At 44.4% G+C, this 25,368-nt stretch overlaps 1 protein-coding gene across 1 annotated transcript in view; it reads right to left on the reverse strand.

Annotated features, from left to right (window-relative positions):
* ppargc1b (peroxisome proliferator-activated receptor gamma, coactivator 1 beta) overlaps positions 1–24,683 on the reverse strand; it is a gene marked incomplete at its 5' end in the record, with an annotated part of 93,930 nt that extends 69,247 nt beyond the window's left edge. The window contains one exon of the mRNA XM_080416773.1: positions 24,603–24,683. Within this exon, the coding sequence (XP_080272899.1) occupies positions 24,603–24,683 (81 nt within the window). The remainder of the gene's footprint in view (positions 1–24,602) is intronic.
* Positions 24,684–25,368: the final 685 nt, after the last annotated feature.

Raw genomic sequence — 25,368 nt, forward strand, 5'->3', positions numbered from 1 at the left:
CTACCACCAGCTCACTGTTCTGTTCCGTCTATTACTGGCTACAAGACAGCTGGGAGTCTGGTGGGGGCCGGCCAGGTAGTCAGCTTAGACAAATGTGAGCAGATACGTAACTGGGGCTTAGTGGCTTAGCCCTGCCTCCACACAAACGCGCACATGGACGCGCACGCCACACACCCTGAGGAATTAGCTCACTACAAGCAGGTTACACTGATGGGGGTTGTCCGTGTCACCACAACTCATGACACTTGACCAATCAAGACCTAGAAACACTTCAAGTGTGACAATTATGCCAAAAACTAACAACCAACCTGAGGGTTAAGGGGCGCTTGGATGGCACAGGGGTAAAGTACCTGTCCGCCACTACGGAGTCTAGGGGTTTGACTCCACCTCAGTGCATCCGGCTTGGCCGAGCATCTGTACGAACACAATTGTTTGGGGGAAGAGCGATCTTAATTATTAAACCAATTATTTCCTCTATATAAATAACTTATCTTCAGGGTGAACAGTTTGGAACAACGATACGATAAACATGTTATATTCTCCATTTATAACACTATCTTCTTCCTAAATGAGGTTCAAATCCAGGGCAGAAGAAAATCCCTAATTTCATTGGGCAGATGGTTAATCTATCTAAAAAGCAACAATCTGCCTTCACGATAGCAAAAATAGATACAAGCGCGCGTGTGTGCGTGCGTGCATGTGTGTGCATGCGTGCGTGCACAAACACACACAAACAGGCAATAATAATAACAGAGCAAAGGATAACAACTATCAGTGTGAGAAAAAAAACGATGTGTGATTGTGTGTGCATGTGCTTGTGTGGGTTTATGTGCATGTGTGAGTGCAGTGCATGCAGTGTGTGTCTGCTGCTGGCTGCGCGTGACAAAGCAACAGGCCTTTCTGCACCACAGCCATATTAGGTAGAAAGAAAAGACCCTTCAGAGAGAGACAGAGTGGTGGGGAGAGGAGAAACGAAAAGAAAGAAAGATGAAGACAAATGAGACCAAACGAGGTATAAAAAGAGAGTTAAACACTTAACCACAAAACATTTCTAAATGATGTTGAAAATAGCAGATTTACAAGCTATACATTAAGAATTTATTTTGTAGATTTTTCACCTACAGTATAATGATGACATGCCCAAAAACTGGGACACCAGGGTTAAAGTGCCAGGGTTAAGATAGCATAACAAAGACAGCCAGACAAAAAGACATGCAGACATAAAGATAGGCAGGCAGGCAGGCAGACAGACAGACAGACAGACAGACAGACAGACAGACAGACAGACAGAAGGGGAGGACAGGACTGGTTACACTTCTGTTCTTATCTCCATATAAAGCCGAGCATAAAACGATCACTACTATACGCAAAGCTGCCTTCTGTGTTGGTGATGAAAGTGTGTGTGTGTGTGTGTGTGTGCGCACGCACACGTGTGCGAGTGTGTCTGTGCAGCTGTGACGTTTACAAAAGCCAGTGTGCGCACATCAGAAGTGACGGCGAGTAGCTTTGAACTCCACAGCTGTCCCATCAAAAGCTTTGCTTCCTTTTTAGATATCAAACACATGTACATGAACGTGTGTGTGTGCACGCACATGCACGCACGCACGCACGCACAGACAGACAGACAGACAGCCTCTTGCTCCATATTACCATTACTGCTTCACTTACACATAGACACATGCATGCATGCATCCGTGCACGCACGCACGCAAACACCTTAGCCTTGATGTTTTCCCATCAAACCAGTTAGCTGCTGTATACAAGAAGCCTAATGGGACAAATAATAAAAGATAACACTGCATGCAGTATTTAAACAAATGCAACTGGGGATGCGAACCCTGTGTACACCAATATCTGTGTGTCTCAATTTTGACCATGGCTTTGACCAAAACTCATTTAACTTAACACGTTATCTTCCTAACAAACAAACACGCACACAAACAGACAGGACTGACTGCAATATGCTGCCATACAGTACTGTATGGGTATTGGGTAATGCCTCCTGTACAGAATATGCCTCGATGTTGAAAAAACGGAACTTTGGCTGCAAATTTCTGAGTGCTTATATGCATCATGTGCTAGGAAACAGCAGAAGATGCCATTTCATTCAATTAAGTTGCTTGAGTGTGTTAATAACCGACATATTTTATATACACGGTGCATTCCAATATACTCAATTGAACTTTACATGATTCATCCATAAAATAAATGCATTTCCTTGCATTAAACACTAGAGGGAATATTGCATCTATTAAACAGAATTACGGACATCACACAGAGCTTAGTGGGAAACGCGCCATTAGCCTTGATTTATACTTGGTTGCAAGCCATGTCGTGCACCGAAAACAGCTAATTCACAAGCTCAGAAAGTGCCAGCGACAGCTCCACCTTGCCCGTCGAAGGCAACATGTTGAGACGTTCATCACCAAACATCCACCCCGGCAAGACATGGATCAAATCCCACTAGCACTGGCAAGTCTCCTCTGACTCATAGACATGGTCTCGCTTCACACCATCCTCCCATCGTGTCTCAATGGAGACACGATGACGGGGAGTGGACTGACAGAACTGGACCGCATGGTAGATCTTAAAAACTTAAACCATACATATATAGATATATATCGTTGTATAACGATGCTGTTGGGCAGAAACCTCCTATCTCCATATTCTAACTTTGTGTTTTTTCGTAAACGCCCTACTTAATATACTACATACATGCTACAGCGTCACACAAAAGCTTCAAAAGTAGCAGATCTGCAAGCTCGAAACGCGGCGCGAAACGTGGGGCGAAGCGATGCTTTTCGAGCTTGTCGATCTGCTACTTTAGCCGTTTTTTAAATGAATGCTGAAAAGTAACAGTTTTGGACGTATGAGGTTGCCACGATACAGTACATACATTTTACAAGTTCAAAATAGAAGATCCACTTGTGGATCTACTATTTATTCCCTATATGTTCGCAGAATATTCGCCTATCATGATATGCCCGGAATAGGGACGCTAGGGTTCATACGTCTATTTATTTAATTCCTCCTCTCTTTCTCCTTGTCGTGTGGTTTTGTTTACCTATTTATTGTATTTGTTCATTATTTTCACGATGTCGTATCTCTACTTTATCGCTTATGTCTCAATCTTGTTCACACTTTCTCCTTGTGTCGGCCTCTTTCTCTCTCCATCCTGTTCTCTCACCCTCTCTCTAACTAAGGTAGCATCTGGTTGAGAAAATGGCCTCATTTTCACCAAGTCTGCAGTAAATCTTTAGCCTGGCTGGCTGAGACTGGCTGAAACCACTATGTGCAACACACACACTCGCGCAACTGGTTAGCTCCGAAAATGTGCCCGTAAATATCAGTCCATCTCACATGTGACCTTGTGTTATGTGTGTGTGTGTGTGTGTGTGTGTGTGTGTGTGTGTGTGTGTGTGTGTGTGTGTGTGTGTGTGTGTGTGTGTGTGTGTGTGTGTGTGTGTGGACATGCTACAGTGGTGTCCCTCAGTGGTGACCTCCATAGGGAGATGTTTATGGTGGTTGAATGACCTCTGCAGCACCAATACCATCACATTCTACACCACACACACACATGCACACACTCGAAACCACCATCACAACATTCTATTATCGGATCCTGGTACCCCCCACACATACACTCTTCCTCTCTCCCTTTGTGCGTGCGTGCGTGCGTGCGTGCGTGCGTGCGTGCGTGCGTGCGTGCGTGCGTGCGTGCGTGTCCGCTACTGTTCTATGACAAAGATATACACCAAAAGCAGACAGAGATGAACAGATGAACTCCTTGTAATGCAGAACACGTGAACTCCTGCAGTAAAGACGTGTTTGTGTACATGCGTGTTTGTTTAACCTATCAAGACCCAAGGCCGTTTGTACGAATGCCTTCTAAATCAGTAGTTCTCACACTTTCAAGATTTTTCAAAAATGTTCTATTTTTGAATAGCCAACGCTAAAATCTAAAATGACACGAATGCTTTCCCGGTTTTAATGGAATAATAGTTGAGATTCAATGAGACTAGTCTTCTTAAAGCAGAATTAGAGTGGAATCAACCAGGCATGTTGTAATTGTGTCGATGGCATTTCTGTGCGCTAGTAGTACACGATAACCTCCAGTAAACTTACTAACACAGAGACGAGAGAGAGAGAGAGAGATTGTGAAAGCAAAAGGACTTTGTCTCATTCTTCTTTTTTGTTACGTGTCATGATGTCACCATGATGATTGCAGAGAAGGGGGGCGGATTTGTCACGTGACCTTGGCCACTAGGATAGCGTTACATTTGCTGCCCCCGATTGGCTGGATCAGTGGGCAGGTGCTGTCAGTCAGATAGTCCTGGATAGGCACACATGTCAGTTGGAGTGGGATGAGTGAGAGTGAGAGTGAGAGTGAGAGAGAGAGAGAGAGATGAAATGACAGATTATAGTTTGTGACGACAGAATGCCCTATCCCAGAATTTTTCGTAATTGAACTTTACCATGGTCTTAGCACATGCACACACAAGCCTCCTAACACACACACATGGGAATTTTGTACAATATGAAGCAATACAACAGAGTAGTTGAAGTACTTCTTCATTACATGAAATATTGTCCTGAATATATGTGTGTGTGTGTGTGTGTGTGTGTGTGTGTGTGTGTGTGTGTGTGTGTGTGTGTGTGTGTGTGTGTGTGTGTGTGTGTGTGTGTGTGTGAGAGAGCTTGTGTAAGCGTGTCAGGAGGCATGGACTGTACTACTTATGTTGTAACACAGTAATTTTCCAGCAGTCTTCACGTCTCCCCTACAGTACATACCAGACATACTGCCATATACAGTAGTTATATGGCTAACACATTCATCACACACTAGACCATCTACCACAACAACGCATTCTCACGGACAGACACCCCAAGAAGTCAAAAGTTCACTGGAAAGGGGAAAAATACGTCACGTGTTGATTAGGGGGATATGGGTTACGATTCTGTCCCTATCGGGACATTAACTCGAACAGCACAGAGTCGGCTCAAGCGGACTTCGCTCGGCACGGCGACTCGCTGGCCAGACGGCTCGCTCGGCGGTGCCTCTCGTGGCTCAAGTCCGCTTTAGATGGGGCGCCTCCGTTGTTTTAACTGTTTTTTGGCGGTCACCCTTTTACGTCTTGGGTTTGAGAACTGCACTTCCGCATTCCTGGAGTGCAACCCCCTTGAACCCCCTGTCACGATCATGACATTTTACTTGACGATTAACTGTCACACAAATAATTGCGATCAACGATTTAATTGTGTTTTTGGCATTGAACATTGGAACACAAAAATCAGTTTGGCTTTTAGGCTTTGTAAACAAAAGTTTCACAGGGCAGATTATGACAAATAACTGAAATATACAAAGAAAGGACTGACATATGTAAGTAATAACTTTAAACAAAAAAATATATAGTGGAAATAGATGAACTTATGAGTTTGTAGATCTGCTATTTCCACAATGTTCGAAAATATATTAAACGATCATCTAAAATAAATGTGATCAGGCGATGATGTAATAATTGTGACAGGCCTAACCAGAACTGTCCTCAAATCACGCGTCATACTAAAGGTGTTGTCTAACCCTAACCCTAACCCTAGCATGCGGCATGGTGGCTGACGTAATTATGTATGCATTGTCCATCTCCGCCATCACGGCTGGTGGCGATACGGGGGAGAACATGGCCGAGGCCGGGCTCTAGAACACGGGGAACATTCTAGCAGGGCTGCTCCTGTGGTCTGACTGTCTTTTGGAGGATGCTTCCGCTACGCCATTCAGTGCTTCCATTGAGGCTGGCGGGAGGGGTTGTTGAGCTGCTGGCAACAGCACTAATGGACTGGACCATGCCTCCCATTCTAATGAGACTGAGACTCAAACACACACACACACACACACACACACACACACACGGTCATACCCATCCACATGACACAACCACATACACAAGCCCACACACAGAGGGCATACAGTCCCTCCGCACTACATGAAGAAACAATATGGGGCTGACACCACCCAAACAATATAAAGGACACAAAAGACCAGGCAAGCCAAGGGCTGACCTGAGTACTAAACAGGGCTGTTAGCCTGGCCTTTTCATTACCGGGCTAACAGTGCCACCGTTTTCACAATAGGGCCAAATAGAGCTATGCTAGGCTTAAACATTACCTTGATTTCTACAACAGGCTCAAACAGGCCTTATTCATTATGTAAGATTATCACAGCTTGCGCTGGGTCAACGTAGTGTCCAGTGTGGCTCTATACAGCACATAGACATCAACTTGGAAAGGTACTGGAATCTAAATACAATCATTTACGAAACGGTAGCTATTCCTAAACCTACCATAAGAAAGGTTTGAAACCAGCAAATATAGCGAGACGAAATATTGGACATGGACATTGGACATCCCTCTGATGATCATGGGGAACTCTCCAGTTAAGGATAAGGTCAATTTGCTGTTGTTTTCTCCTCGATCAGGGAAATAGTTCCTCAGGCTGGTAGTAGCAAGCTAAATTACTTTGCGTCCCCCCCTCTCTCTCTCTGTGTTCCTATGTCTCTCTACCTTCACAAACAGGGCCATTTAGCTGCATAGTGTGTGGGGGCGATGTATGGTGTGTGCGAATTAAATGTCTCTCCTCTCTTACTAGAACCACCTGCAGACCAAGATACCTGCAAGGGAATCAATAAACTATCAGACAAGAAAGGCTCCCTCCCTCCCTAGGTCTCTACCTCTCTCTATCCTCATATCGTCGCTGCCGGGTGGAAACCTCATATGTCCAAAACTGTTCAGGATTCAAATGCAAGAATAGCAGATCCAGAAGCATAAAACGCATCGCAAGGTGCCGCGTTTTGAGCTCGTAGATCTGCTATTTTTGCTCCTTTTGTGTGACACTGCAGTATGACGAAGTACGGAATTCATTTACAAAAAAAACTAAAAAGTTCAAATATGGAGATAAAGGGTTTCTGCCAGACAGCGACGATATCCACGTACCTCACCCTGTGACAATTATCAACCAGTGTTTGTGTTTCTCCTCCGTGTGTGTGTGTGTGTGTGTGTGTGTGCGTGCGTGCGTGCACGACTGTGTGCATGTGTGTGAGAAAGAGGCAGAAAGGCCGTCTCATGATTGTCTGCCGGTGTGAATATGGGTGTGTCTGAGGCGTCCTTCTGTCTGCCTGTCTGTCCACATCTCTATGTATTTTTGACTGGCTGCCTGCCTGTCCCCTTTTCTGTGTGTCGTGGTATCTGCGTGTAACTAGGCCAGCTGGCCGAGCCCTGATCAGTTGATATCAAAGACAGACAGCGCGACAGTCAATTGGCAGAGAAGCAAGACATAACAAATCTACTCACAGAACGGTGTGCAAAGGTGAGCAATTAAAAAACGAGCCAGAGAATGTACTGCCAACGGGAGGAGGGAGAGAGAGAGAGGGGGGGGAGTGAGAGAGAGATGAGGGTGATATAGCCAGGATTACATTAAAAAGACTAAAATAACTAGAGAGAGAGAAGGCAAGGGCAAGGATTACAGACAAAAATAGGGAAAGTGCACATGGGAGAGAAAGGGAGGTAGAGATAGAAGGACACTAGCGAGGGAGCAGAAAGAGAGAGAGGTGGACTGTAAAGAGAGATGACGACAGGGATTGAAACTCTAGGAGGAGAGACAAACCTGAAAAGAAAGAGTTGGAACAGGGTCAGGCATCACTGAGAAAAGCACAAAAGCAGAGCAGAGAACCATGAAAAAGGAGTGATGCAAAAAAAAAAAAAAAAAAAAAAAAAAAAACGTGTGAACCGCAGCAGCAAGAGGGAGGGGGAGGACTCAAGGTTTGGGTAAACGCTCCTTGCTGCAGTAGACATGTTTAACCACCAAAACACTTAACCATAAAGAAATCTGAAATTATCTTGAAGATAGCCGATAACTTGTATGTACCGGTATGTATAATTAACTTTTTTTAAAGACTTTTATTATTATTACTATTTATTATTTTTTTATTAATTTTCTCATATAATGAGTTAATGACAAGCCCAAAATTGGGATTCTAGAGTTCAAGTGGTTAAGAAACGATGTCACTCTGACAGACTCCCCCAGCTCAACAGAGCCAGGCTAGACACTGAGGTGAGTGTGATGATGAGAGAGAGAGAGAGAAAGGGAAGTGAGGCAGAAGGAGACAGGGCGTAATCAAAACAATTTAAGGGGGAAGACAGACAGACAGAGAGAGAGGGAGGTGAGAGTGGGGAAGGGAAAAGGAAGAGAGCGATGGAGAGAGGAGTGCTTGGTGAGGACTTTCAGTCAACGGCGACCGATGGAGGAGGAGACGACGACAGACAAGACATAAAGACATGAGACAATTCTTTCAAAGAGAAAAATCTAAGAGAGAGAGAGAGTGAGAGAGAGAGAAAGAGAGGACACAGGGGTGTGTTTGGTGGGAGAGAGTGTTTTTGAAGCAGGAACATGGCGTGCGCGTGCACCCACCCACACCCACACACACACACCCACACACACACACACCCACACACACACACACACACACAGCACAGCTTGTTCTGTCTGAGCGAGGCAGGATGAGAATGAGAAAGATGCTGCAGTCATGCTGGTGTTCTTACTGACAAGCAGTCGGGTCATTGAGTTTGCTCACTCTGTAGCACACTGATGATGCTGACACTACCTGCATTTACAATCACCTGTTGCTTCACGCAAACACAACGCCAACGCTTCTCATGTGCAGTCTCACTATATATGTTTTAGCACGTCGTTCAGACTGGATGTCTATGATGTCTATTTCAACAGCCCAGTTTGTGACAGAGCACACAGTAAAATCCTCGGTGTTAGACTAATTAAACTCTGAGTTTTACAAATGGAACCAAATGGACCAGTAAGGATCCATCTGGTTCCATTTGTACACGCTCTGAGTTACAAATGGATACATTAACTCTGAGGACTTTAACTTGTAAAGCTGTAGAAGAAGTCCTCTATTTTTTTTCCCCACTGACTGGCTGGCTTGTAGAACTACTGCAACAGTTTGGCTCAATCCCTGAAAGGAATTCTTTAAATGCGGAAAATCGAGTTCTTGCTCTGATCTTTCTTTCCTGTGAAAGATGTACATTATGTACATGAATATAGTTTCTGTTGTGCAAATCAATAAAAAAATAAATACAATTCTAAAAACAAATCTCACAAGGGACGGTCGGGGTAAATGAGAGACGTTTTGTGCACCGACACTAATTCCCATTTATATTATCCAACCGTACAACATTAGGGAAATAATTGCCCCCGCTGCTGCTAATGCACAGGGTCCATACGGCATCAATGCATGAAAGTGAACCTCAGCAATTCCTTCCATTGTACACAGCAGATGCGGGGAACACATGATAATGGGGGACTTCTACAATGGCTGCGCTGCTGTCGAGTTCAAAACAACGTCATCCTATTATCACTGAGAGCTGCTAACGGAATGAAGCACGAGACAATCAAAAGCAAATTGGATTCCTAGCTAGGATGTATCTGGCAGAGAGCGGAGGCTGAATGAAACATGCGGTCAATTAAATGCCGCTCCTCTATTTGAGAGATGTTCGTTAGCGTCCCCTAATCAACTAGGATGGGATTCGCTCATAATAAATGAAAAAGAAAACACATTGGAGTGAAAACAAAAGGAGAAAACATTCTGTAATGCAAAGCATGCCCACGTATACAGGCAAGTATGGAAACAATCGTGTGCACAATGCACGTGAATTATTCACGGAGATGCAAACACCACTCGAGCAAGTAGTTGCACACACAGACAGACAGACATGCACGTGTAAAACACACGTGCATGCACATGCACGCATCAGGACTGGAGATTCTAATATGAAGGATATACGTTCACTTCCCACACACACACAGCTGAGGCACCCACACATTTACTGACACCTCACTTTTTCTATATACCACTCGCTTTCTCTCTCTACCTTGCTGACACACACACACACACACACACACACACACACACACACACACACACACACACACACACACACACACACACACACACACACACACACACACACACACACACACACACACACACACACACACACACACACACACACACACGCTTCCTCGTTAGGGTTATATTGCATCATCACAATGACACTCCCTACTCGGGCACCTACAGTATACGCCTTGTTTTGAAAGAAAGGAAAAACAAATGAAAGCAAGGGAGAGATGGAATTCTCTACTACAGTATATACTACGATGTGGGTGTGTCACTGTTTGGAAATCGCACTCAACAGCAAGCCACCACTGGTTTTTGAATGCTTTTCTAATCTCCATAGATCTGTAGCCTTTGGCTTCCGCGTGGGAGTTAAGCACCTCTCGTTTTTAAAAATCACTTTGAAAGCTTCTGGGCAATCCACCCAGTGAACTACTCAATTTATAACTCTGAGAGTGTACCCTTATGGGTCCATTTGGTTGCATTTGCACAATGTACACTCTCAGAGTTAAATTAATTCCCATACATTTTATTTAGCCATTATTGGCTAAATAATTCTGATTGTTAATTTAACTCTGAAAGTACTTGTATATTAATCCCTGTACAAGTCTGTTACTATACCTCTGTGGACTGGTTCAAAGTGTTGTCTCTGCTTTACTGATGCAGGTTTGAGTGCATTACAGAACCAGGAATGCTGTTAAGTTAGCAGAAGGTGGCAGAGTAGGGGATTACAGGGTGGTGTGTGTGTGTGTGTGTGTGTGTGTGTGTGTGTGTGTGTGTGTGTGTGTGTGTGTGTGTGTGTGTGTGTGTGTGGGGGTGTGTGTGTGTGTGTGTGTGTGTGTGTGTGTGTGTGTGTTCGACGCTGTTCGTGTATGCCCAATGTTAAAGGAGCGGCAAGTGGCAGGTGTCAGCAGGTCAGTCAGTGTGTGTGTGTGTGTGTGTGTGTGTGTGTGTGTGTGTGTGTGTGTGTGTGTGTGTGTGTGTGTGTGTGTGTGTGTGTGTGTGTGTGTGTGACGCACGCTTCTAGCGTTGAGCTGTTTGGTCACGCAAGCCTGCCAGCCGATAGGAAGTGGGTCAATGAGAGAGAGAGAGAGAGAATCAAGGGACGAGTGGACGGGGGAGAAGGGGGGTGGGTGAATGGGAAGAAAGGGAAAGAGTACAGGGGGAGAAGGGGAGAGAAAGAGAGACAGACAGAAACAGAGAGAGAGGCAGGAGCAAGTGGTGAGACAGAGAGAGAGAGAGAGAGAGCTTGACGGAAAGGGGGAGAGGTGAACAGGCGGTGAAATAAAAATGCAACTGCATGGGGAAAGGGGTAAGGGAGAGAATGAGAGGGAACGAGGGGGTGAATAGAGAGGAAGAGAGATAGGAGGCTTGAGAGAGGAAGAGCAGGAGAACTAATGCCATGAGGGAGAGAGAGAGAGACAGAGAAAGAGATAAAAGACAAGTAGAGAGCCTAGGGTTGTTTTCAGCTGCTTTACCACTAGCCCTGCAGTCAGCTATAGGGCTGGCCTACAGGCACAGAGTCTGACCCAGCAACGCAGGTGCTTAACACACAGTAAAAGCATTAACTCTAAGAGAGTACAAATGAAACCTTAAGTACTTCAGCTCCATTTGGTGACATTTGTACTCTCTCAGAGTTAAAACTGATATACTTATTGTTTTATGTCCTCTTCCGACTGAGAGAGGCAAGTGCAAGTTTAACACCCGGGATTGAAAACCAGTGGGAAACCAAACGTCTAGCCTACTTTTCATCCAAGAGGGAATCCCCACTTGACCGGGGTAGATATTGGACTTATTAGCTCGTACTCCTACCCAACACCAGTGTCTAAATTTCTCAATGGAAGAGCGAGAGCACCAGGCCAACCACTGCAGATGTGCTAGTTATAAATGTATTAAATCTACCATACAGATATGGATAAATAACATTTTATTCATTAAGATAAGTTGCAGGTTTATATTCACACTCAGGATTTTACAGTTTCGTCTTGGACTAAATCCACAGAAGGCCGTCATCAAGTAAATTAGCCAAATATCATCATCTTCATTTTAATGCTGCTGGTTAGATAGATGAGACAGTTGGCTGCATGAGAGTACACAATGGAAACTTACAGAGTGGGGAAATGCAGGAAGTTTGCATTCTGGGAATTGTGTGCATATTATGTATGTGTGGTGTGGGTTGTAAACTCTCTGCATTGATGTTATTAGAACTGTTGCTACATCCCCAAAGGACGCGCCTTCTCACCCTCCCTCCCTGCAAATGGAAATGTTCTCTCCTTGGTATAGTGCAGGTAAGGGCCTGCTGTGTGATGACTCACACGCCCGCGCACGCGCGCACACACACACACACACACGGGCAGTCGGGGGCACACACACACACTTTCCATAACTGAGCCCTTGGCAACCTCAGCACAAACGTTCAAAACAACTTCCATCATACATATTGTTTTTATAATGATACCAGACTGAATATAATGTGTGAATAATAAAATATAAATCACACGCAACGTATAAACCTGTGGGGTTAAAGACAAGTATCTGTTGATGCAGCCAGTGCCACAGATTCTTCCAATGCATTCCTTCTCCTTTCTCTTCTTCTTTGCTTTCTAAACTTTAGCTGTCTGCACAGTACACACTGTATGACACTTTAATCTAAAGTATCATACCCTGAATTAGCCCTCTACCTTACTCTAGTCTCCTGCCATTAAGCGTAGATACAGACAATTTATATAAACCTCAGAACATATGGCTGACTTAGAGCTGTTACAGAGGAACACACCCATACGCAGGTTGCAATGCATTCCATTATTGTACTACTAGACTGTCAGGTATGACAAAACGTGTGTGTGTGTGTGTGTGTGTGTGTGTGTGTGTGTGTGTGTGTGTGTGTGTGTGTGTGTGTGTGTGTGTGTGTGTGTGTGTACACTTCTAGGAAGAGTGAAATCCTTTCGCGTTAGCGCTGTTGTTGATACATGAAAAGATCTCTCTCTCTCTCTCTTTGAGACTGTATCCTGTCTCCCCAGTCCCTGTCAAACTTTTTCTTTTGTGATGAAAGCAAATAAACGTATTGTGCAGTAGAGCTTGGATACACATAATATAATATACATAAACATGTGTTTTTACATATTTCTTTCTCATATCTCTATCTGTGCCATCATGACTATATTGGTGGCTGATCATGATTTCACAAACTGGTCACACATGGGTCAAACACACACACACGCTGGCACCGATGGCCTAGTGGTTAAAGCGCATACCACCTAGGCTCTAATGCAGCGTAACAGCGAAATCACAGGTTCGTTTCTCAAGTCCCACATTCTTTGCTGCATGTCACTCCCTGACTCTCTCCCCGTTTCCTGTCACTCTTCACTGTATTATCCAATAAATATTTGTTGTTTTCTCATGTTTATTATTATAAGCCCCAAAACTATCGTTAAAAAGAACCCACACAAACAGAGACGAACACATTTGCACGAGCACACACACACACACATACAATGTGATGATGGATCATGTGACCACCACTGCTGAGCTGCCCTAAAAAACAGACACTATTTATAACATACATACACGTGTGCATGTGTGCAGACACACACACACACACACACACACACACACAATATATACAGTATACAGTACACACATCTGCAGAAATAGCCTACAAGGTACAAAGTATAAAAATAGCACACACGTGACTAGGAAAGAGAATAAACGTAGAAAGATGCAAGGTAGCTTTTGTTCTGATACATCCCACTGTAGCAATAAGCAAAGCTGTATGTTAAGTGTGTGTGGCACTTGTGTACAAGAATGTACATGTTTCCTTACAAGCATCTGTTTATAAGCGTGTCTCTTCACCTACAATGAGAAGTATAATTGAGATTGATTGGGTGTCTGTGTGTGTGTGTGTGTGTGTGTGTGTGTGTGTGTGTGTGTGTGTGTGTGTGTGTGTGTGTGTGTGTGTGTGTGTGTGCGTGCATACACACACACACACACACACACACACACAGGCTGCACGTGTGCAGTCAGTTTGAAGGAGAGAAACAGACTCGCCCCGAGCCATTGTCTATTTCCAACTGTCAACTTATCAGGTTCTATTATGCCTGATTTATACATGGCTGCGCACCATGCCGCACACCGGAAACCGCCGAGCTTGTGGATTGGCCGTTTTCGGCGCGCGACACCGGCGAGCAACTAAGTATAAACGACCCTCTAGAAAAGGTGCGAGGTCATTACACTGCAGAATCCTGAGTGTGAAATCTGAGATTGGAACCAAATGGACCTAATGAGGGTCCACTTTGTTCCATTTTGCACACTCTCAGAATTAAATGAGCACTCGGGGTTTTACAGCGAAAGCTTTCCCTACCCTGGATGATGAGTGAGAGTAACTGAGAGACCGATGCAGACACAGCTATCAGCAGAATACCAACATTTCACACTACATCTATCACTAGCACAGGCTCCTGAGCAACGGGGCGAAGTGAAGCGAATGCATGGTATTCTAAACACTAATAATAACCAAGGCATGGCTGGGTGGATACAGTAAGTTTGATTCAAAGTACATCTTATCTTGTCATTTTATCTCTGATAATAACATCCAAAGGATCTGCCCCACAACCCCCATCTAAGAAAAGGTTTTCGAGGTTGATGTAGAATTGTAGATCATGTACACAGTAGGCACCCTTGTCTCTCAGAAACAGACACTGCTACCTCAAACTGAGTCGGACAGAACTATGTCTGATCTAATCGCATGGGAAGTGTGTGATGGGTATGTACTGTAGCAGGACTTTTCAAAATAAACCATGAAGAATAGAATGCTTGTGGAACTGAAACCATTACATTTGGAACAATGCTTCACTGTAATATCTACTGTATTCCAACTGTTGTTCAAACTGACCCTGATGGAATTTAATCAGAATACGATTGAATTGGACAGATTGGATTACAGTGTGATGAGACTGAGTGCTGTACTGCAGCTAACTACATGTAAGTAAGTTACTGTAAGTCACAGTTATAGTAATAGCTGGCTATTGGGAAATAATGCCTTGTTACAAACAGTGAGTCAACAACTCTCACTGTAAGAGACTGCTGACTACATACAAGGTTGCAAGGTTTGTGTGTGTGCGTGTGTGCGTGCGTGCGTGCGTGCGTGCGTAGCTTCATGTCCATACTAGCCTGAGCTTGCCTTCTCGTAGGCACCTGGTTGCCAAGGCTGTACAGTAGGCTGGCATAGGCGTGTGTACTGTAAGTGGACATTTGCAGGAGAAGGGACAAGCCCTCATCTTGTCCCCCCACCCACACACACACACACACACACACACACACACACACACACACACACACACACACACACACACACACACACACACACACACACACACACACACACACACACACACACACACACACACACACACACACACACACACACACACACACACACACACACACGGCAGCCAGCAGCACAGAGTAAAGTAATTGCTGGTAGAACAGACTGCAGACATGGTGTCAGCTGTATGACATTGATCTTCAGAATGAAGCACCTTGACCCTTGACCCTTACGTCTAGCCAGACGATCGTAGATCTCTGCCTACCGATACGGCCTGACTATCTAAATTCAATGTGGTTGCTAAAACTGGGTGGATTTGGAAACAAATTTGGAAGCAAAACTGCATTGCAGCAGAACCAAAGAACGTAGGGTGCTCCTTCATATTGGGATGGTGATTATGCTTTGTGTTCCCAGCAGTAAGCGTACAGTACAGTAGGGTGTGTTTGCAGCCTTTCTAGCCGCTGTTGAATTTAGATGTCGTCAGACATATAGACAGTATCGGTAGGTGGATATTTATCGGTAGGTGGATATTTCAAATCGTGTGGCTACTACAGACTACACTGACCCTAACTACATCTACTATACTATTACAACTAATAGTGTGAGTGCGTACGTAGGCGGGCGAGAGGACGCGTGAGAGACAGAGGGTTTCTAGTATGCCAAGCTCTGAGAGAGAGAGAGAGCGAGAGAGCGAGAGAGAGAGAGAGAGAGAGAGAGATGTGTGTCCTACTCCTATCTTTAGCAGACTACAGTGTTTGGGCCAGGCAGTGAAGGAGTGATGATGGAGCCAGTAGTTTGGATGTCTGCCCAATCCTCCATCCAGACTCTATCCAGCTACTAACCTTGTCGGTCCATCTGGCTGGCTGGCTGGCTGGCTGACTGACTGACTGACAAAGTTTGATTGTCAATCAGATTGTCTGTCTGTCTGTATGTCCGTCCACTTAACTCACAAGACAGCCTAGACAAGACACTGCATACCAGTCAATGTAACCGTAAATGGAGAGAAAGAGGAAGACAGAGAGAAAGAGAGAGACATACACACACACACACACAGTGAGAGAGGGACAGGTACTGTACAGCAGCAAATGAGGGGGTCAGGCATTGTAAAATGCATCCTTTTCACAGGTACACTTGTCCAATTCATCCCCCATTCTCGCTGTTCTGTCAGTCACTGCACTTAATGCACCGCCCCAGAAGGAAGGAACCGTTTAGTGTTTAGTAAACCCCAGGTGGCCGTCCAGGATTTTTTGGGTTGGAGTTGAAAAATTCAAACATTTTGTACATTTTCACCTATAATTACATTCCCAAAACAATCAATTAGCTGGGGACCCCCTGGAACCCCCTCAAGGACCCATGGGTGTCCCTGCACCCCACATTGAGAGCCAGTGTCCTACAAGAAGAAATAGAGTAGCTTCTGGTTTCCTAAACAAAATAAAGTCTGCAGTGTTAATTTAACTCCAGGAGTGCAAAAGGGGCCTATAAGGGTTCATGTGGGTAACTTTTACACTCTCAGATTTAAATAAACATTGAGAAATGTTCTGTGCAGCCTCCATAAAGATTATAACTATTGCAGCAACCTAGCACAACCTGGATGATTCTACAAAGCCCTTGCTTATTATAGCTTAGATACTGTAGGATTCCCCCTCCTTCAACCCTTTGACTCTCTCTCCTGCAGGTGTTGTTCAACACCCCTGCCTGTCAGTGTGTGTGTGTGTGTGTGTGTGTGTGTGTGTGTGTGTGTGTGTGTGTGTGTGTGTGTGTGTGTGTGTGTGTGTGTGTGTGTGTGTGTGTGTGTGTGTGTGTGTGTGTGTGTGTGTGTGTGTGTGTGCGTGCGTGTGCGTGCGTGTGCGTGTGCGTGCGTGTGCGTGTGCGTGAGCACAAGACTGAGAAATAGCCCGCCACTCATGTTGACACTATCAATATCACAACAAAGATGTACATGTGGGCTGCATACAAACATTCCAGTAGCGGTTAGTTAAGGACTGTTACGCACCCACTCACATGCATACAGTACACACAAAGACACACAAACGTCCTGCACATGCTTAAGTACAGTAGTACGTATACATGTGTAGATTATACAATGCAGTATAATGCCCCTTTTGCACTTTGTCGTACGATGGTGTCAAATGCTGGAAATAGCAGATCTACAAGCTCCCAACGCTGCGGGTCATTTAGATCTGCAATTTTCCACGTAAATAATAAGCACTAGTCTGGAGTGTGATGGGCTGCCTATGGTAAGCAGAAACTCAGTGTTAAGACACCAAGAACAGAGCTACACTACAACTACATGTGATCATACAGTATGTCCTGACAGCTGCACAAACACACACAACTACTGTACACAAACACCCGCATGCGTGGGCTGTATAGAAGCAACAGCATCAAACCCCCAAACGACAATTTGTCAGGGTCTGTGTGGGGGGTGGGGGCGGCTTGGTGGGGGCGGAGAAACCCACAGACAACAAGGTTGAAAAAGAAAAACAAACAAACAAAAAAAAACGGATGACACCGCAGACAAAACGAAGGAACAGGAAGTCACTCTTGGCATTCAAATATTTAATCTGTATTCCAGATGTGTGCTACTGAGCATACAGCCTGGACAGCCAGAAGAGAGGAGGTGGCATTTTGTCATCCTCACGTCGTCCCACATGGGGTTGAGTCACAGGAGCAGCGGCTGCCAGGCGTCCGCCAGCCTGACACCACAAATCTATTTTCATATAAATTAAGATGCTATACGAGACGAGGCAATGAATTGCAAGCAACTGTTGCCCCCCCCCCCCCACCACCGCCCCCAACGCCCCGTCTCTCTCTCCGCTCTCATCTCTCCTTCTTTCGAATGTCAAACATTGTTACAAATTTCTTTCATCTCACTCTTATTCATCTGCATATCTCTCTCTCTCTCTCTCTCTCTCTCTCTGGAGCCATCATGCATGTGTACACACACTGTTGGTCCACACACAATAGGAGCAGTTTGGAAATCACTACTGTGCAAGAGTGTGTGCGCGTGCATGCGAGCGTGCGTGTGTCACATCATGACACATTATGTCACCTTAAAATCAGTTATTTTCGGCGAGAGTAAAGTATAAATTAGACTTCAGTGTGAGAGAGAAAGACAGATAGAAAGATGGAAGGATGGGAATATGGTTCCTTCCTCTGCTAAGTCCCATGGGACGCATCATCCTTCCGGCTCACAGGCTCATGCCACCGGGGACTTGCGGTTGTGTGTGTGTTCTGAAGCTCAAGATGCTCAGTCACGTCTCAGTGTGTAATGATAGTGTGTGCGTGCGTGCCTGCATTCCTGCCTGCGTGCGTGCGTGTGTGTGCGTGCGTGTAAGGTGCTGTTGCTATCTAGCAAACTGTGAGGCAGGTGAGCGCCTATCAATAATTAATTACTTGGTGATTCATCATCTGCGGTGCTCAAGCCTGCTTGGCATCAAAGGTTACCGCTAGCTAGCACTCAATACACATACCCATGTTGCGCGCACACACACATACACACATTAAGTACTGGCCTAGGTAATGGCTACTCTACAACATTCTTCTGCATTGTTGTACATAGCAAAATCCTCAGCTTAAATTATAACTGAGGATTTCACTGTGTGTAGTCCACAAATGGATCATGATTGCATGCGCGCGCACACACACCACGTGCGCGTCAAATCTTGTCATTACATCAGCAGTGAACAGCCTGCTTTTTAGTAATATGACTAAGGGCACATCAGTCCATCTATAATCAGTTCGATCAGTGATTACGACCACATCTCTGTCTGTCTCACTGATTTAAACACTTAAGACACAACATAAGACTTAATGGACGGAAAGGATGGAATGACACAGTAAAACGCTGCGTGTCCCAGTCATAAATAAATCCATACTGTGTGCTTTAAAGCTGCATAAAACTACACAATCTATTGGCTGTCATGTCTTACTCTTTGTGTGTGTCAGTTCAACACAGCCAAGACCGACTTCCTTCCATATATAATTTAGATATAGATATAAGAATAATCACAGAAAAACCTGTGTGCATGCTCGTACAGCATATGTACATACACACACACGTGTGTGTGTGTGTGTGTGTGTGTGTGTGTGTGTGTGTGTGTGTGTGTGTGCGTGTGCGTGTGCCCTAGCCAGTTGGAGGGACAGGTGAGTCATTCTGTATCAGAGAAGCTGAACACATAGCACTGCAGCACTCTCTACATCACGACGCAGACAGAGAGGGATAGAGCGTGTGTGTGTGTGTGTGTGTGTGTGTGTGTGTGTGTGTGTGTGTGTGTGTGTGTGTGTGTGTGAAAACAGGAGAGATGTGAGAGGCCACGGATGAGAGCGAGGCGGGGGGGGGGGGGTAGAGAGAGAAAGAAGGAGTGGGAGAAAGAGAGAGTAGGGGGAGAGAAGAAGTGAGAGAGGGGGACAGGGAGTCATATGGACAAAAAAGGAGTGGAAGAAAATGTTGGGGAGAGAAAGAGGGAGAGAGAGAGAGAGAGAGAGAGGATGGTGTAGAAATTGTGAAAGAAAAATATTCTTTATAATATTAAAAAAAGATTGGTCCATTTTAACACTTGCAGAGTTAAACACCACCAGGTTTTACTGGGTAGACCTGGCTGGCGGTGTGTCTCCCTATCAGTCTGTCAATCTGTCTGTGGACGTAGTATAATTGGCAGGTCAGTCTAAATGTAGTCAGTGAGACTGCATGACTTCCGCTGGTAATGTCACAGCTGACGGCCCGAGCCAAGATCAGACTGACCGCTAAGCTAGAGGACACACACACACACACACACATACTGTATACTGTATAATGTATATACATTACAATATACGCTGAGGCCTTTTAGCTCTCAAAATCTTCAACAAGATGCATTACAACCATAATCTGAGAAAATAGCGGAAAATGTCTCTTAGGGAACAAGGCACAAAGCATGTGTACTAAAAGATCAATTGCCCAAGCTTGTTTTCATCTCTCTTTTTTTCAAGAGTTACAGACACGTAAATGCATTGAGGGCTTGATAAATGTCTACATTTGCTGGAAAATACTAAATTGGAAGACCCCTTTCCACACACACACACACACACACACACACACACACACACACACACACACACACACACACACACACACACACACACACACACACACACACACACACACACACACACACACACACACACACACACACACACACACACACACACACACACACACACACACATCGTACGAGGGAGTATAAATTAGGCATAAGTAAGGTCCACTGATCTCCCTGGGGCCAATCCTCTTGACTGGCGCAGAGTACCGGCCAGGCTTGAAATAAGTCAAATAATCTGTATTATTTCACTCTGTGTGGGTGTAAAAATGGATTAAGTGCCTAAAAGCAAACGGGTAAAATAGGCATTTACACATATACAGTGATTCACTGACATTCTTACATAGAGACACTTATGATTTATCTCAACAAGTCTTTAACAAGACTCTGGCAGTCACAGCGGAGATTGAACTTGTGACCTGTCACCTGTCTGTTTTGGGACAGTGGCTATAAATCCAACCATGGTGTGTCCATATTGGGGTGACGTGTTTTTGAGTAGTTTTGTGTGTTGTTGTTGTTACCCATAATCCCTGGTGTCCCTATTATTATTATTATTACTTCTTTACAAATAATAATAATTAAAAAATGGCAAAAATAGCAGATCTACAAGCTCCCAACACCTTGCCATGCCTCGCCACCTCGTTGCGAGCTTGTAGAATGGGTATTTTTGAGTATATAGTGCTTAAGTGGTTATGTTATTTATGTGGTTCCAATGCAGATTGTGCTTTACTCAAATACTAGTGTATAACATATGGTGTTAAAATGCAAGACAGACTAGACGTTTCAAACATGATCTTTCATAGGATTAGTATGTGTGTGTAACTAATTATGACCCTGACACTTGTAGCCTGCTCTTTACAATTGCTTGCTTGTAATGCTGGTGATCTTGGAAGCTTGAAAGTGCTGCACTCCAGTTCTTTTGCACAAGAGCATATCAGGCTGCTAGAATAATGTAAATGCTAGCGTGTTATTACAATGTGTTATGTTACAACACAACACACAAATTCATGCTTTGATGACAATGTGATGTGTTGACACCGCAAACACGAATGCATCTGTGCTGGTGGTAACGAAAAGTTGGGAAGATTGATCGAATAGGCCCTGGGCTGACATGAGCCCTGCGGTTTACATAGATTGTATTGTTTGATAAATATCGGGGGACATGCGACTCCCCAGCCTACACGCAAGCATCATCCACACATTCATGTGGAAAATGACATTGTTTGCTGTCTGTACTGTAGGCTATTTACAGTAAAAGTACAGCACCACTGAAGAGCAACCAGGGGATTGAGAGAGAGAGAGAGAGAGAGAGAGAGCAAGAGAAGCAGTGTTGCCATGTCAGCTTATTATAAGCGACTTTGGGCTAGTTTTTCGGTAAAGTTGCTTGTAAAAATTGGTAGTTGCGGGTTTTTTTGGGCTTGTTTCTAAAGTGTAGTTGCTGCTTATTTGGGGCTTGTTTCATAAATGTTGTTTATACCAGTGGTTCTTAAACATTTTCATGTCAAGGACCCCCAGATTAATATGTATTTGTCCACAGACACCCCTCCCCCTATCTGAAAATATTCAGCCCATCTGAAAATATTTAGTGCACCATACAAGATTTGTGTTTTGTGTGAAATTTTCCAAAATCTATTTTTTCCTTTAAAAAGAAATAGCAGATCTACAAGTTCACAACGCGTCACATCGCGATGCATTGTGAGCTTGTAGATCTGCCATTTTCAAATAGCCGTCGCCTATAACTCGCTTCTTTTGGGCTTGTTTTCATAGACCTGGTTGCTCATATTTACTTCTGTAAACCTGTGATGTGACAATAAAGCTGATGCTGATTTCTCTCGCAGAATCTGGCAACACTGAAGAGAAGCAGCAGCAGTCACATGATGCATCCCAAAGAGGGAGGGGCTGCTGCTGTCACTCACTAGCCTACGTCATCGCTCCCGCCCCTCCCACTACTACGCAAGCAGAGCAGGCACATGACTGCAGCAGTAACCCCAGTCACGAGGACAGTCACAGCGTAGTATTACAATGACCACAGAGAGAGAGGGAGAGAGAAAGAAAGAAAGAGAGAGAGAGAGGGAGGGAGGTTGGGAGAAAGAGGGGGATGAGAGAGAGAGAGAGAGAGAGAACACCACCACTGACCGACCAAACCTAATCGCCCTTGTGTAAATGTTAGCATATTGTGTCGTTTGTAAAATAGATAACCTATAGGCTATGCAATTAAATTATGGCACTGTAACTGTACCTGCATGAAGAAAGTGGGAGTTAAACTGGCCAAACAAATGACCAATTCCTGAGGCATGTGTTAGTGAAGTCATCCCTAAACCTACCTCTAATATAAATAAAAAGTATATGAAAATATTGCTATAGCCTCGCAATGGTTTAAAAAAAAATACGATTTTTGGTTTATTGAAAGCATACTTTTATTGTGTGCTGGTTTTTAACATTTGTTAAAAACCAGCACACAATATTTTTTAACATTTGTTAAAAACCAGTCTAGGAATGTCAACTTCTTTGATTTTTTTGTTTGTTGTGTGTGTGTATTAATTAAATAGACCCCCAAAAATAATTTATGAATACAATTGCAATGGCATTTACTGCTTTGCATTAATTGTCGCTTAATTGCTCCGTTAATCTGGACAAAATCCAGCATGATGCATCGGATGAGAAACGTGAATTGCATCACGGCTCGTGGCACCGCCGTACGTTGAGACATAATGTCACAATTATAGTAGCTATATATGTTGAACATAACACTTATTATTTGAATGTGGTGCACGTGACTGCTGGGAATATTAATAGCCCACAGGCTGGATAACACATGCGCGCGCACACGCACACACACACACACACACACACACACACACACACACACACCTATCTCTCTCTCTCCCACACACACACACACACACACACACACACACGTCAAATAACCTGCTTAGCTCCGATCAACTGTGACCAGAATGTCCCTGAGATTTGATAATCGAGCATTATTATCGGAGAGCAATCATCACAAAACGTAATCTGTGTCATTAATATGAAGGAAAAAAAGACCAAATATAAATGACATTCTATTTTTAAAATATAATTGTGAATCAGATTATAAACTGCAATCCGTGCGCATTCTGGTGAAAATGTCCATAATCTGAGAATCAGAAATCACTCATGCCTGTGTAGAACGTTACAGTTCAACCGTCATCTTTACAATGTAGGCTACAGTATGAAATATGCATATTGTGTTTTGTAACGACCAGAGTGAGTTACGCAAACGCTTACGAAGACAGAAAAAAACGGGGCATAACATTGACACGTTTTCCTCCTCTCTCTCCCTCCTCCTCTGCACCCGCGAGAGAGAGGGAGAGAAAGGGAGAAAGAGAGATAGAATGTTCACCAATATCTGATCAAGGACACATTATTCAACTTTGTACCCAGAAAGACGCACGATACGGACTGCAAACATCACACATTTCTTTATGAATGTCTTTGATGAGCCGCCCCTCAATTTGCCGTATTTACAGTGGTAGATGAAGGAGTGATGCATTAAAGTAGACTAACGTTATTAAGCTAGAGAGAGCTACGACATCCGTTTTGGGGGAATATCGTACGATCCCATTCAATCGAATAACAATAATGATCACCACCAATGGAACGTATTAAGCTACATCAATACAGCATGACATATCGATCTCAACCTTGCACTTGTGACTTGCGCAATTCCAGGTCAGAAAACACTGTTAAGTTTACAGACATAAAAAAAAACAATAAGATGACAATGCTTCCACACAGTCAAGTTCAAATGTTCAGACAGACTCCCACGTGTCAAGGTTTCCGATACAAAATAAAGTTCCACGAATGCGCGCAAAGTTTCCCAAGCAGCAGCAGCACATCCTCTGCATACTAAATAACTTCCCGTTCAAACACAACGGATTGGGGGCTATTGTCGGTTTATTTGATCGCATATTGTTGTCCCATTACGGCCGGGGCTTCATGACATTTCCTCAGAAAAAAGACTCCTCCACGTGAAACCCAGACTCACACACACAGTCACACACACACACACTCACACGCACACACGCACCATACGCACACACACCAGCAGACGCCGGCTCAGCAAGCCAGCCTTGGAGATGCTGCCTGACAGCCGCTCACAACCTCAACATTAACGGCCGCTGCGCACGGTAACATGCAAGAACAACCGATCACCGGCACGGAGAGAATAGCTGAGAACAACCGGGTGCAAATTCCTACCTGGCTGCCGGAATTTTCTGTCAGGTAATTGAAGACGAAGGAAGAGAGTTCCTCATCTAATAGTGAAGCGCAGTCCGCCATCTTCTAGTGAATGAGAGCGGAGCCGAGCCAGAGAGCCGAGTATAGGAGGAGGAGGGAACGGGGGAGCCATGCGCTGTTGTTGCGCCCGCTGGCCGACCGAGGGCGCTGCCATGTACAGTCCCCTAATGCAGTGGTTCTCAGCCTTTTCAGGCCGGGACCCCCTAAAATAAATAATCATATTTGAACTGGGACCCCCCCCCCCCCCCCCACCCTGACAAGCACTTGGAATGTAGGAGTTGAGGCATTACATTTTCGGTACCACAGCAGATACATATTGTGAAAATAGCAGATCTACAAGCTCACAACCCGGAGGCGTTGTGAGCTTGTAGATTGGCTATTTAAATTTTTTTTTTGCCTCTTTCTTATATTAATTGACAATTTGGCCAATGTTAGACCATTTTCTTATAGTATAGTTTGTTGATTACATAATGGTCTCTTTTTTTTTAGGTGTTAAAAAGGTCTTAAAAGTCCTTAAATTGTCACTTCACTATCATCTGCGGACCCCCCCCCACCCAAAAAAAAAGAATCATGGGGTCCCGACCCACAGATTGAGAACCACTGCCCTAATGTTAACAAACAAGACAGTCAGGGGGGCTATGAATTTAATTTAATGTGATGATCATAACCAATTGAATAAGCGGGTGAAGAAGGTAGCCCCCCCCCCCACACACACACACACACACAC

This window comes from Gymnoscopelus braueri (genome assembly GCF_963280865.1).
Source record: "Gymnoscopelus braueri genome assembly, chromosome: 20".
Classification (NCBI taxonomy): Eukaryota; Metazoa; Chordata; class Actinopteri; order Myctophiformes; family Myctophidae; genus Gymnoscopelus; species Gymnoscopelus braueri.